Here is a 15643-nt window from a genome sequence, read left to right as displayed (position 1 = left end):
AGGCTCAGTAGTTATAAAGGTACTTGCAAACCTGAGTGCCTGAGTTGAAATTCCTAACAACCATTTAAAGCTGAACACAAATTGGCACATGTGCCTGTGATGCCAACACACATGGTAATGGGAGGCACAGCCAGGAGAATCCAGAAATTCATGGGCCAGTTAGACTGGTACACACAAAATGCAGATGCAAAAACAAAATAACAAGGAGACCTTATCTCTAGCAGTGTTGAGGGAGAGGACAATACCCCCAAAGTGGCCTTCCGTCCTCTATATATGCGCTATGGCATTTACATGCTCATACACAATACACATCAACACACACATGATTAAAAAATAGGGCTGGCCAGGCGTGGTGGTGCACACCTTTAATCCCAGCACTTGGGAGGCAGAGGTAGGAGGATCGTTGTGAGTTTGAGGCCACCCTGAGACTCCATAGTGAATTCCAGGTCAGCCTGGGCTAGAGTGAGACCCTAACTTGAAAACCCCCCTCCAAATATATATATATATATATATATATATAACTTGGGCCCTTAGGATTTTTAAGGCAAGCACCTTAACAGTTGAGCTATCTTTCCAGCCATATATATATAGCACCTTAACAGTTGAGCTATCTTTCCAGCCATATATATATATATATATATGGCTGGAAAGATAGCTCAACTGTTAAGGTGCTTGCCTTAAAAATCCTAAGGGCCCAAGTTTGATTCCTCAGTACCCATGTAAAGCCAAATCAAAGGTGGCGCATGTGTCTGGAGGTCATTAGCAGTGGCTTGAGGCACTGGCATGCCCATTCTCTCCCTCTCTCTTGCATGCTCTCTCTGCCCCCCTTTCCCTCTCTCAGATAAATATTAATATATTTATACATATATATAGTTTAATTTTTTTTTTCTGATGTAGGGTTTCACTCTAGTCCAGGCTAACCTAGAGTTTGTTCTGTAGTTCCAGGTTGGCCTTGAACTCACACAATCCCCATACCTCTGCCTCCCAAGTTGGGATTTAAATGTGTGTGCCACCATGCCTGATTGTTTGATTTTTTTTTAGTGCTTAATATTTATTACTATTTAATTGAGATTTGGGCTCACCCACCTATATATAATCCCTGTACTTGGGAGGCTGAGACAAGAGAATTACCTTGTGTTCATGGCAATCCTGTCTCTAAATACACATACAGACCTGATTTGATTTGATATTAGTTACTAAACAGTTAAATGTGTTATCAACCAGATTGTTAGAAATGTACAGAGAATTAACTCTATTGTCATTTTTTTCATAGGATGGCTCAACAATGCTCATTGAAGCTGCAAAGGGTGGCCATACTAACGTTGTTTCTTATCTGTTGGATTACCCACATAATGTTCTGTCAGGTTCTACCACAGATGTGTCTCAGCCTACCCCTCCTTCACAAGATCAATCTCAGGTAAGAGAAGATGAACTTTATGATTAAAAGTTTCTTTAAAATGATTGAAAGATTTTGTTTAGTGAAATCCTTAGTACTTTTCTACAATGTTATTCTGGAAACTCCTAGCATATTACAATTCAGCAAATATGTTGAATTTTTATTTTCTCTTTTAACTCATGTAGAATTTGAATAAGGGTAAGTTGGCCAGTGTATATTGAGTATGCGATTTGTACTGCTTGGTACAATTGAAGCTAACAAGGTTTTTATGCTTGAGCAAGAGAATAACATTAATGTCATTTACCTTAAATCATTAATTATTTACAGACTAACTGAGTCATCTTTGTCAGTATTCTCAGAGATTAGTCCTTGGTGAAAGCTTTTAATTTTTTTTTAAGCTTTTAAGAAATAAAATGGGCCTGGAAAGATAGCTCAGTGCTTGCCTTGTAGGCCTTGGGAACCTTGAGTTTGATCTCTGAGGCCTGGTGCTATGCACTTGATATTCCAATGTTGGAGAGGTGGAGACACGCATATCCTTAATTGGTGATCTCCAGGCCAGTGAGAGACTCTAACAAGAGATGGATAGTACATGTGAGGTTTACACTGGTGGTTGTCCTGTGGTCTCCATATGCATGGACATTTGCACCCACATGTCCACCCACACATGGAAAGAAAAAAAGTGGCTTTTATGCTATATGAAGAAAACATATCTTTTAGTTATCGACCTATATTTTACTCTTTGATTGAGATGACTTTTTTCTGAGTTGATTTTTTAGGTTCCACGTGTACCAATGCATACACTTGCCATGGTTGTACCTCCCCAGGAACCTGACAGAACTTCACAAGAGACTTCTCCTGCCATCTTAGGAGTACAAAGAGGTTAGTTGTGAATTATTTTCCTGAAAATTTATACTTCTTCACCTCATTTGTAAATCTATACACAGTTATAATGTACCTGTAATTATGATATATAATTTTGGCAAATGTTAATATTTATTTTGAGCTATTTAAAATCGGAAAAACCTAAGTGCCAGGAAAATGACTATTTTCTGATAACATATTGGTAGATGAAGTTTTCAAGTTTTCAGGATTCAATATGCATTAAAGCAGAAAATTTTGTCTAACATTCATTTTCTACTTGGCAGGTTTTATTTTATTTTATTATTTTTCTAGATAGGCTCTTGCTAGCTCAGGTGGACCAGGAAGTCACTTTGTAGATCAGGCTGAACCCAAATTTATGGCAATCTTCCTGCTTTCTCAGTGCTGGGAGTACAAATGTGTGTCATCAGCCGGGTGTGGTGGCGCACGCCTTTAATCCCAGCACTCGGGAGGCAGAGGTAGGAGGATCGTGGGAGTTTGAGGCCACTCTGAGACTCCATAGTGAATCCCAGGTCAGCCTGGGTTAGAGTGAGACCCTACCTTGAAAAAAAAAAACAAATGTGTGTTATCATACCCAGCTTCTATTTGACAATTCTTTAGCTAGAAACTGATATAATAATAATGTTTGCTACTTTGGTAAAACCTTTTAAGATCACTTCAGTTATTGAGAGAAGTTTAAGAATTATATTCGGCTACAAAAAAATTAAAAAAAAAAACAAATAAAATATATATTTTTTTCAAGGTAGAGTCTTATTCTGGCCCAGGCTGGCATGGAATTAACTATTTAGTCTCAGGGTAGCCTTGAACTCATGAATCCTCCTACTTCTGCCTCCCGAGTGCTGGGATTAAAGGTGTGTGCCACCACACCTGATAAAATAAATTTTAAAAAATAATTTTATTCAGTTTCATTTATGTAATGCTGGAATATAGTGGGTGAACCTGAGGAGACAGCTATTAAAATCTAAATAACTTTTAAAAATAATTTATTTTCTGACTTTTAAAAAAATAATAAGTACCTTTATAGTTTCTTTTTTCTGATATTGATGATTGAACTTAGGGCCTGGTGTATGATAGAGAAGTGCTCTGCCAGTAAGCTACATCTCCAGAATAACTTTTTTGACTTTGAGATAGGGTTTCATGCTGTGTGCTGCCCAGGCTGGCCTCAAGCTCACAGCAGCACTCAGCCTTAGCCTCACAAGTGCTGGGGTAATAGGTCTGAGCCACCATGTCTAGCTCCAATGATTATAAGAGGGAGTGCATACTGTTTAAAGAATTTAAGTTTATAATCTCTGGTTATGTTCTCATATCTTTTCACTAGTATATGTTAAGTACTTTCATTTCATAATTATATATTGTAATATCTGTATTCTCTAAAATAAAGAAAATCATAATTTGTAGCATTTTAAAACAGGATAATGGTTGGAGCTATTGCTTAATGGTAAAATACTTGCCTAGCATACATGAGGCTTTGGGTTTTATCTCCAATAATACCCTCTCCAAAAAAAATGTTTATGAACATATCTCATTTAGTGTATGCTAATAGACTATTGAAATCACAATGTGATGTATATGTTACCATCTTTACTACTATGATTTAAGAAAACTGGGCTTAGAACAACTTTTATTGCAATAAAAAAAAAAAGAAAAGTGTGAGAGAGAGAGCTTATTGATGGCCTTCCTTAAGGATTAATTGTTTTCTTCATTAGTTTCAGGTATGAAGTGTCTATAGTCTTTCTGACCTAAGCAGTTTCCTTTAAAATATTTTATTTATTTATTTATTTGAGAGAGAAAGAAACAAAGAAAAAGAAAGGGAGGAAGAAGCAGAGAAAGAGAATGGATGCATCAGGGCTTCTAGCCACTGCAAACTCCAGACGGATGCACCACCTAGTGCATCTGGTTTTACATGGATACTGGGGAATCAAATCTGGGACCTTAGGCTTTGAAGGCAAGTTCCTTTATCTCTGAGCCATGTCTCCAGCCCCTCTAGCAATTTCCTACTAGACAGCAGATACTCAGTTTTCCTGCAGTACCCCCCCCCCCCCACTTTTTGTTGACAAGGTCTCCCTGTTTTGCTTAGGCTGGCCTTCAACTCCTGGGCTAAAATCATCCTTCTGAAGTCTCTGGAGTTCTGGGACCACAGGCATATATTATCATTGTCTTTGGCTTTTTCTGCCTTTTTTTTTAAAGGTCTTTTTATGAAAAATATTTATTTATTTATTTATTTGAGAGAGGGAAAGAGAAAGAGAGAGAATGGGTATGGTAGGGCTTCCAGCCACTGCAAATGAACTCCAGATGCATGAGCTACCTTGTGCATCTGGCTTACGTGGGTCCTGGGGAATCGAGCCAAGGTCCTTTGGCTTTGCAGGCAAGCACCTTAACCTCTAAGCCACCTCTCCAGCCCTCTTTCTTTCTTTCTTTCCTTCTTTCCTTCTTTCCTTCTTTCCTCTTTCCCTCCCTCCCTCCCTCCCTCCCTCCCTCTCTCCCTCTCTCCCTCCCTCCCTCCCTCCCTCCCTCCCTCCCTCCCTCCCTCCCTTTCTTCCTTCCTTTCTTTCTTTCTTTTTTTGAGGTTGGGACTTACCCTAGCTCAGGTTGACCTGGAATTCACTATGTAGTCTCAGCCTGACCTCGAACTCACAGTAGTCCTTCTACCTCTGCCTCTTGAGTGCTGGAATTAAAAGCATGTGCCACTATGCCCAGCTTCCTATTTTTTTTTTTTTTAATGTTATTTATTATCAGGGTGTAAGAGAGAGAGAATGGGCATACCAAGGCCTCTGGCCACTGCAAATGAACTCCAGATTCATGCACCACTATGTGCATCTGGCTTATGTGGGTTCTGGGCCCTTAGGCTTCTCAGGTAAGCACCTTAATAACTAGGCCATTTCTCCTGTCCATTATAATATATGTGAGACTTCTTACTATTTTTAATCGTAACAGGTACAAAGCAGATTAAACATCCACTTTTAAAGGAATCACAGCATCATAACCAACTTGCATGTTACAAGCTAAATGCCTATTTGGTTTTTTTTTTATTTTTTTGGGAGTCTCCCTAAGTAGTCTATGAGATGCAGGCTGACCCAGTAATCCTTAAGCCTCTGCCTCCTGACTGCTCAATTAAAGGTTTATATCATCACACCAGCTTGTTTTTCTCATTTTCTGTAGCTAAGCTCCAGCTAAAGCTAAAAAGTGGTATTGAGAGCAGAGCATGTTGTATATGCCTTTAGCCTAAGTTCAGGAGGCAGAGGTGGGAGGATTCCTGTACGTTCTGTAAATCCTGTAAGTTCGAGGCCACTCTGAAAGACTATGTAGTGAATTCCAGGTCAGTCTGGGCTAGAGTGAGATCCTACCTCAGAAAAAAAAGAGAGGGAAGGAGGGAGGAGGACAAAAATGGTGGCATTGGGCTGGAGGAAGCCAAAGGACACAGGTTCGATTCCCCAGGACCCACGTTAGCCAGATGCACAAGGGGGCACATGAGTCTAGAGTTTGTCTGCAGTGGCTGGAGGCCCTGGCACATCCATTCTCTCTCTCTCTCTCTCTCTCCCTCTCTCTCTCTCTCTTTCTCTGTCAAATAAATGAATAAATAAATAAAAGTAAAATATTTTTTTTTAAAAGTAGCATTGAGCCAGGCATAGTGGTACCTGTGTAATCCCAGCAATCAGAAAGCCTGAGGTCAGAGGATCACTGTGAGTTTGAGGCCACCCTGAGACTACATAGTGAATTCCAGGTTAGTGTGGACTAGAGTGAGACCCTACCTCAAAAAACCAAAATAAATATTGGAGAGAGAGAGAGAGAATATGTGTGCATCAGGGCCTCTAGCCATTGCAAACGAACTCTAGACACATGTGCCACCTTATGCACCTGGCTTCTGTGTGTCCTGGGGAATTGAACTTGGGTCATTAGGCTTCATAGGCAAGTGCCTTAACTGCTAAGCTTCTCAAGCCCTGATCATTATTTTTCTATTGCACAATGTACTACTTAGTTTATACTTGAAAATAATAGGGGTAAGCTCATATCAAGAGTATACTAAAGGCCTTCTCTTCCCGGTTCTTCCCGGAGTCGGGAAAAGCTGGGTTGAGAGGGCGAAAAAAAAAAAAATAATAATAATAATAAAGGGTGAGGGGTCCGAATGCGGGGGAGGACTACGCGGCGGGGAGGCTTGGATCCAGGCGGGGTGAGGGTCGGGGTGTTGTTGCAGGTCGCCCAGCTGCAATGTGGCAGTGTGTCGGCGGGAGTCGCCGCTGCGGAGCCTCTTGCTGGTGGGGTGTGGGGCGTAGAGAGCACCCCGCTGTCAGCCCTGGAGCCTGCAGCAAAGCCGGCTGCGTCCTCTCCTGGGTGACCTTGGATTGGTCACTGTGCCTCCGGGCAGCAGCCTGGCCCTTGCGGCGGGGTGACCACTAGATTCCTGGGGCAACCCTAAGGCTGTAGTAGCCAGCCAGCCAGTGCCCAGTTCCCTCCCTCCATGGACTCCTGACTGTGTGAGCGCCTAGTGAAAGCATGCGGAGAACGTAACTGTTGAAGGGTGGACTTTTCTTATCCCCCTTTTTTTCAGTGGTAGAGATTGAACCCAGAGGGGGGAGGCTCATGCTTGCTAGGCAAGTGCTTTCTACCACTGAGCCATAATTCCCAGCTCCTCTCTTCCTCTCTCTGTTTAGAAACAGTGTTGCTGTGTAGACCAGGCTGGTCCGGAACTTGTGACAATCCTCCTGCCTCAGCCTCCTGAGTGCTGGGATTGCAAGCGTGGCTAAAGGAATTATTATGGTAATCCTGACTGGCTGTAATTGAACATTGAAAAATGTCCTTTTAGGGCTGGAGAGATGGCTTAGCTGTCAAGGCGCTTGCCTGCAAAGTCTAAGGACCCAGGTTCGATTCCCCAGGACTCTTGTACGCCAGCTGCTTACATGAGCCAGATACTTACATGGTGGCACATACATCTGGAGTTCGTTTGCAGTGGCAGAAGGCCCTGGGGCGCCCATTCTTTCCCCCACCTCAAATAAATCAAAAACATCCTTTTTAAAGGGAATGTCCTGCCGGGCATGGTGGCGCACGCCTAAGAAAAAAAAAAAAAAAAGAGTATACTAAATATTTAGGTGGGTGTGGTGGACCATGCCTTTTTTCTACTTCATTTCCTTACTGCCAATAAATAAATAAAGTCAGGGTCCAGAGATTTAGTTTGGTGGTAGAGGACTTGTCTAACATGCACAAAGCCCTAGGTTCAATCCAGCACTACTATTATAATTTTTAAGCTATCTCTACGTCATGATTTCTACTGCCTTTTTTTTTTTTTTGAGAGAAACAGAGAGACAGAATAAGCACATAGGACCTCTTGCCACTTCAAACAAACTGTGTCACATTGTACATCTGGCTTTACGTGGGGTACTGGGGAGTTGAACTCGGGGTGTCAGACTTTGCAAGCAAGCTCCTTTAGCCACCTAGCCATCTCCCCAACTCTCTGCATACCTTTTCCCAAATGCTAGAGGCAAAAAAACAGTAGGCTAAAAATCAAATAAAATAAGATGAGATGGTGAGTATTATCTCTATTTCTTTCCTTTTCTTTTTCTTATGTATTGAGAGAAAGAGAGAGAATGGGTTTGCCAGGGCCTCTACCCACTGCAAATGAACTCCAGGTGAATGCACCACCATGTGCATCTGGCTTACATCAGTTCTGGAGAGCTGAACCTAGTTCCTTCGGCTTTGCGGGCAAATGCCTTAACCATTAAGCCATCTCTTCAGCCCTTTACCTCTATTTTAAACTATATTTTATTCATCACTCCATATTAACCATGTATTGATTTATTTATTTATATCTGTCAGAGAAAGATGTTTGAAAGTCTTCTTTTCTGGTGTCTTGTAATGTTTCCTTCTTCCTATTAAATTTTTGTTGCTGGGCTCAGGAGATGGTTCCATTGGTAAAGCGTTTGCTGCACGAGCATGAGGACCTGAGCTTGGATCCCCAGCACACATGTAAATGCAAGGAGGGAATGGCAGCCTGTCTATAACCCCAGCATTTAGGAGATGGATTCAGGGGCTCCCCAGGGCAGGCTGGTTTTGAGGGAAAAACTGCTTGTTGTGCATTGTTTTACATTTTTAATGCTATGTATGCTTTGGTTTATGACCTCTATTCTGTTACATAAACTACTTTTAGTCTTGCATATTATTTGTTAACAAGGTAGACAGTGTCATTCCTCCTACTGTCTTCAAAATTCTACTGTTTTTCTGTATTTTATTTATCTATTTATTGGGTAGAGTGAGAAAGAGGCAGATAGAGAGAATGGGTGCTCCAGGGCCTCCAGCCATTGCAAACTAACCCAAATGCATATGCCACCTTGTGCATCTGGCTTTACATTGGTATTGGGGAATCAAACCTGGGTCCTTTGGCCTTGCAGGCAAGCGCCTTAACCACTAAGGTGTCTCTCCAGCCCTCTACTCCTATTTTGGATCATAATTTTTTTTTTTTAATTTACTTAGAGAAGAAGAGAATGGGTGTGCCAGGGCCTCCAGCCACTGCAAATGAACTCCAGATACATGCTCCACCTTGTGTATCTGGCTTATGTGGGTCCTGGGCTATTGAACCTGGGTCCTTTGGCTTCGCAGGCAAGTGCCTTAACTGCTAAGCCATCTCTTCAGTCCCATGATAAATATTATAAAAAAAATTTTAACCAGGAGGTGTGGTGCACACCTTTAATCCCAGCACTTGTGAGGCAGAGGTAGGAGAATCCCGTGAGTTCGAGACCACCCTGAGACTACATAGTGAATTCCCTGTCAGCCTGGGGTAGATTGAGACCCTACCTCAAAAAAAACAAAAAAAAAGGGGGGGTGGTGGAGCTGTTGAGATGGCTCAGAAATGAAGGCACTTGCCTATGAAGCCTAAGGATCCAGGTTCAATTCCCCAGTGCCACATAAACCAGATGCACAAGGATGGTGCATGCATCTGGAGTTCATTTGCAGTGGCTAGAGGCCCTGGTACACCCATTCATTCATTCTCTTTATCTTTCTCTCTCTCTCAAATAAAAAAAAAATAATATTTTAAACTTGTGAATGTCCAGTGCAGTCATAATATAAATATCATTCTGGTTAATGTTAATCCTAAATCCAAAAATTATATAACAGATGTACAAGAATACTTTATTATTTTAAATATTTTTATGAGTGAATAAGTGAGTGAGAGAATATTTGAGTGAGCCAAGGGCTTATACTAGAGTACTTTAAAACTAAAACATCTTGCTAGTCGTGTTGGTGCATGTCTTTAGTCCCAACACTTGGGAGGCAGAGATAGGAGGATCTTCTTAAGTTTGGGGCAACCTGAAATGTCATAATGATTTCTAGGTCAGTCTGGGCTACAGTAAAACCCTACCTTGAAAAACCAAACCAAACCAAACCAAACTAAACTAAACTGAAGCATCTTTAAAGGACAATTCAGCCTTTGCAAAGCTTCTAAGTTTACTTCACTTGCATGATTACACGCATTATAAGACTGAAAAATTTCTTGTTGTTAGTGGTTTTATACATTGCTTTTCCTATCTGTTAATTGTCCTTCAGGACTTTGAGCAAGTAAATCAAAACACAGGTTTCTGTAAAGACTATAGAAATAGTAGTAAAACTATCTCACAAATCTACTGACTTTTGCTCTGAAAAAAGTATTTTTCCGCAGGGTGTGGTGGTGCATGCCTTTAATCCCAGCACTCTGGAGGCAGAGGTAGGAGGATTGCTGTGAGTTTGAAGCTGCCCTGAGACTATAGTGAATTCCAGATCAGCCTGGGCCAGAGTGAGAACCTAACTCAAAAAAACAAAATAAAAGTATTTTTCCACCACTTTGCTCAGATAGGATGATGAAATTAAATATAGACAATATGCTTTGCTAAAGTTTTCTTCAGGAATAACTAAGCCTCTGCACATGATTGCAGTGTGAAATTGAAACTGGTTTTATATTGCTAAGACAATTGTAACCCATGTTGCATATGTTTGAACTGTTTAAAATTTATTCATTTTAATTTTGGGGCGATATGGTCTCATGGAGTTGCCCAGGTTAGCTTGAATTCCAGATCCCTTTGTCTCAACTTTCTGAACAATCGTGGTTGTAAGTATGTGGTAATACTATGAGGTTCAACTTACTACCTAAACTTTTTTTTTTTTTTTTTTGGTTTTTCGAGGTAAGGTCTCACTTTAGCTCAGGCTGACCTGCAATTCTATATGTAGTCTCAGGGTGGCCTTGAACTCACGGTGATCCTCCTACCTCTGCCTCCCAAGTTGCTGGAATTAAAGGCATGCGCCACCACGCCCGGTTACCTACACTTTTGAGATCTCTGATTTACATTTTTCAGCTTTTAAGTTACTGGCTTACCATTTAGAACTTTTTTTTGAGGTAGGGCCTCACTCTAGCCCAGGCTGACCTGGAATTCACAATGTCGCCTTGAACTCAGCGATCCTCCTACCTCTGCCTCCCAAGTGCTGGGATTAAAGGCATGTGCCACCACACCAGGTATTTTACCATCTAATGGGTACCTTTTCCAAACTCCTTTAGGCGAATGATTTTTATATATTAGATGATTTTATTTTAAACTTAAATGTGATGATGCATCCTTGTAGCTCCAGCATTTAGGAGACTGGTGTCAAAGGATAATGAGTTCAAGTTCAACCTGAACTGAGAACCTCAGAAATAAACAAAACAAAACAAAATCTGAAGTGATTTGTGATATTCATATGTATTCACTACAATTCAAAAGAACAATCTGCTATTTATTTTATCCACTTTGTTTTTAATTTACATACCATACAATTTACTCATTTAAAATAGTCAATGCATTGTGCTTTAGTACAGTTGCCAACTTCTGTGATTATCACCTCCATTTAGTTTTGTGGGGGTATTATTTGACATAGAAAGAGTGCGGGGGAGAGAGAGGGAGAGTATAGGTGCGCCAGGGCCTCCAGCCACTGCAGACGAACTCCAGACACATGTGCACCCCCTTGTACATCTGACTAACATGGGTTCTGAAGAATCGAACCTGGGTTCTTTGGCTTTGCAGGCAAATGCCTTAACTGCTAAACCATCCCTCCAGCCCCTGATCTTTACTATTATTATTATTGTTATTATTGACAACTTTCATAATTGTAGACAATAACCCATGGTAATTCCCTCTCCTCCCTACACCCCCACTTGCCCCTTTGAAACTCCACTCTCCATCTGATCTGTTTTTTTAATTTTTATTTTTATTTTGAGGGCAGGCTCTCACTTTAGTCCAGGCTGACCAGGAACTCACTGTAGTACCAGGCTGGCCTTAAACTCACATCAGTCCTCCTATCTCTGCCTTCTGAGTGCTGAGATTAACAGTGTATGCCATCTTGCCTGGCTTAAACTCCTGATCTTTGCCTCAGCCTTCTAGTTGCTGAGATTTCAGTTGGCAAAATATTTCTTTTCTTATATTAAAATGCAATGTGAATCTGGGCATGGTGGCACACGCCTTTAATCCCAGCACTTGGGAGACAGAGCTAGGAGGATCACTGAGAGTCTGAGGCCACTCGGAGACTGCATAGTGAATTCCAGGCCAGCCTGGGCTAGAGTGAGACCCTACTTTGAAAAAACCAAAACAAACAAAAAAAAACAACAGGCAACTGTGGTAGCACATGCCAGTAAACACAGTAGTTAGGTGGTGAAGGCAGGAGAATCAGGAGTTCAAGATCATCCTCAGCCACCAAAATGTAACCTCATTCTTATTGTTACAACCTCAAGCAACTCCTCAATTTTCTGTATACTTGCTTTTTCTCTATAACTTTTTTCTTTAGAGAGAGAGTAAGTGAGAGACAATTGGTGCACCAGGGCTTCAGCCACAGCCATCGAACTCCAGATGTGTTTGCCACCTAGTGGGCATATAGAACCGTGTGCTTGACTCACCTTTGTGCATCTGGCTTATGTGGGATCTGGAGAGAGATTGAACTTGGGTCCTTAGGCTTCGTAGGCAAGCACCTTAACTGCTAAGCCATCCCTCTATAATTTTGATATGAATTAATAGTCTTTTTTAGTGTTCTTTTTTTGTTTTATTGAGTTAGAGTCTTGCTCTAGCACAGGCTGACCTGGAATTTACTATTAGCCTTGGGCTGGCCTTGAACTCATAGCAATCCTCCTACCTCTGCCTCCCAAATGCTAGGATGAAAGGCACGCACCATCATGCCTGGCTTTTGAGTAGTCTTTTGAGTCTGGTTTCTTTACCTTAGCATAATGTTTCTGATGTTTATCTGTATTGCCACATGTATCAGTAGTAAGCCCCCCCATCCCCGTTCATAGTCCTCCTTCTTCCTAAATAAGATTAAGCCCCTGACATCTTGGAGTAGTACATCAAAAAGTGCATTCTGGGCTGGAGAGTTGGCTCAGCAGTTAAGGTACTTGCCTTCAGAGCCTAACAACTTGAGTTTGATTCTCTAATACCCATGTAAATCCATATGCACAGGGTGGTGCATGCTTCTGGAGTCTGTTTGCAGAGGCTGGAGGATCTGGTGCACCCATTCTTTGCGTTTTTCTTCTCTCTCTGCTTGCAAGTTAATTAATAATTTTTTAAGTATATTTCTAAGCTGGGCCTGGTGTTGCACACCTTTAATCACAACACTTGGGAGGCAGAGGTAGGAAAATCATCGTAAGTTCATAGCCACCCTGAGACTACATAGTGAATTCCAGGTCAGCCTGGGCTAGCACAAGACCCTACCTTGTAAAACAAAAAACAAAACAAAACAAAAAAAGGTGTATTTCTTCCCTTTCAGTTCCACATGTTAGGACTATTATTATCAATAATTATTTTTTAACTGACTTCTTGTAAGGTGAAAAACTTAAATATGTAATTTAATATGCTATATATATTTCCTTATTTAAAAATATGTGCTATCAGTATGAGTAATCTTATATGGGACATCTGATTTTCTCCCAATAACATTATTGCTTCTCTCATACCTGTAGTTTGACTTTGCTTGAAGGGTTTATTTAAACATAGTACACTTAGTATAATTATCCTTTTTAAGCTTAATATGTTCTGTTATATAAATGTTGACATATATTTGACAGGAAAAATTTTTTAATTTTTATTTTAGAGAGAGAGAGAGAGAATTGGCATGCCAGGCCCTCAGCCACTGCAATAGAATGCCGGATACTTGCACCACCTAGTGGGCACATGTGACCTTGCACTTTTCCTCACCTTTGTGCATCTGGCTTATGTGGGATTTGGAGAGTCGAACATGGGTCTGTAGGTTTTATAGGCAAGCTCTTTGACCACTAAACCCTCCAGCCCTTAATAGAGAATTTTTTAAAGTCATGTCTGTCTCTCTCTCTTGGTTTATTGAGACTGGGTTTCATGTAGCTTAACACAGAGCTATGTAGCTGAGGATAACCTTGATCTCCTGGTTCTCCAGCCTTTGCTTCCTAAGTGCTGAGGTTGTAGGCATGTGCTAGCACATCTGTCTAAGAAGACGTGTTGTGAAAAAACTTACCACATTGTATTTCAACGTAAGAATAGAAATATTTTGCTAACTTGAAAAATACTCTCCCATACTATAACCTATGTTAAAAAAAAAAAGTAAATTAATTAATTTACAAAAAGAAATACTTTCTCTATTTTGATTCATACATTTTTGGTCTTTTGTAGTAACTTTACTTGCATAGTCATTGTCAAAAGAACAGTTGTTCTAAATAGACAGGCCAACATTAATATTCTCAATATTATTTTGATTCTGGTTTAGGTTTGATGTTCTTAAAAAGTCTAATCTGGCTGGGTGTGGTGGTGCACGCCTTTAATCCCAGCACTTGGGAGGCAGAGGTAGGAGGATCGCCATGAGTTCGAGCCACCCTGAGACTACATAGTGAATTCGAGGTCAGCCTGAGCTAGAGTGAAACCCTACCTCGAAAAACCAAAAAAAAAAAAAAAAAAAGTATAATCTGATTAAAATTTTGAGGTTCTTTGCTTGTTCTTTTCCTTTTCTCCTTGTATCTGTCATAATTTCCAAATCATTTTATCCAACTAAATAGTTTTTTTTTTTTTTGTTTTTTTTTTTCTGAGGTAGGGTCTTGTTCTGTCTAGCCCAGGCTGACCTATAATTCACTATGTAGTCTCAGGGTGGCCTTGAACTCATGGCAATCCTCCTGCCTCTGCCTCCCAAATGCTGGGATTAAAGGTGTATACTACCAGGCCTGGCCAAATAAGTAGATTTTTTTAAGCTCTCAATTTTTTAATTGGTAACATACCAATTTATTGTATGTGAAATAAATATAGGCGAGAATCTACCTAACATTGGTGCGGCTCTTGAGCATTCATTCTGTATCATTAATTATACTGATTTGGGGAGGGTGGTCTATGTGGGGAGAGGGTGGGGACTTTTTTTTATTGTTGTTGTTATTTTGGTTTTTTTTTTCTTTTTTGTTTGTTTTTTGTTGTTGTTGCTGTTTTTTCTTTGTTTTTTTTTTTCTTTTTTCTTTTTCTTTTTTTCTTTTTTTTAGCATGGCACTTTTTCAAACATTTTTCATGTGCTTAGGTACATCCAAGCAGAAGCCCAGTTCCCAGCAGGTAGCAGATCAGGACCTACTGGCACCTTTTCACCCATACCAGCCTTTGGAGTGCATAGTAGAGGAGACTGAAGGCAAGCTGAATGAACTGGGACAAAGAATTAGTGCTATTGAAAAAGCACAGCTTAAGTCATTGGAGTTAATTCAAGGTGAACCTCTGAACAAAGATAAGATAGAAGAACTTAAAAAGAACAGAGAAGAACAAGTCCAGAAGAAGAAGAAAATACTGAAAGAACTACAGAAAGTGGAAAGGCAGTTGCAGATGAAAACACAGCAGCAGTTTACCAAAGAATACTTGGAAACCAAAGGTCAGAAAGACACAGTGTCTCTACACCAGCAGTGCTCTCATAGAGGAGTCTTCCCAGAAGGGAAAGGAGATGGTAGTTTCCCCGAGGACCACTTTTCAGAATTACCTCAGGTTGATCCAATCTTATTTAAAGATCCTAATGTTGATGATGATCAACAGTCTCCACCTTCAGCAGAACAAATTGATTTTGTCCCAGTCCAGCCTTTATCATCTCCACAGTGTGACTTAGGTTCTAACGGGACAAATTTTCTTGAACTTCAGAAAGTATCAGGTAATCAGCAGATTGTAGGACAGCCTCAGATTGCTATTACTGGACATGATCAGGGGCTGTTAGTTCAAGAACCAGAAGGACTAATGGTTGCAACTCCAGCCCAGACGCTTACCGACACTCTTGATGACCTGATAGCAGGTGGGTTAAGAAATATGTCTGAAATAATTCTCTGTAATCTGTGTTCAACTTCTTTAAATGCCCCTCCAAAACCACAGACTTTGTACTTTTCTGTTTTAGAACTATCTTTGTAAAACTGCT

At 40.6% G+C, this 15643-nt stretch overlaps 1 protein-coding gene across 9 annotated transcripts in view; it reads left to right on the top strand.

Annotated features, from left to right (window-relative positions):
• LOC101602864 (ankyrin repeat and KH domain-containing protein 1) overlaps positions 1-15643 on the top strand; it is a 153590-nt gene that overhangs the window by 78478 nt on the left and 59469 nt on the right. For 5 of the 9 annotated variants that reach the window (XM_045132883.1, XM_045132885.1, XM_045132882.1 and 2 more), the window contains exons 13-15: positions 1274-1417; positions 2173-2275; positions 14777-15523. In XM_045132883.1, coding sequence (XP_044988818.1) covers positions 1274-1417; positions 2173-2275; positions 14777-15523 — 994 coding nt within the window. The remainder of the gene's footprint in view (positions 1-1273; positions 1418-2172; positions 2276-14776; positions 15524-15643) is intronic. The other 4 variants (XR_006633208.1, XM_045132884.1, XM_045132889.1 and 1 more) reach the window with 4 other exon arrangements.

This window comes from Jaculus jaculus, chromosome 13, assembly GCF_020740685.1.
Source record: "Jaculus jaculus isolate mJacJac1 chromosome 13, mJacJac1.mat.Y.cur, whole genome shotgun sequence".
Taxonomy (NCBI): domain Eukaryota; kingdom Metazoa; phylum Chordata; class Mammalia; order Rodentia; family Dipodidae; genus Jaculus; species Jaculus jaculus.
The sequence above is the reverse complement of the archived record's forward strand: the minus strand, read 5'-3'. Positions and strand labels throughout refer to the sequence as shown.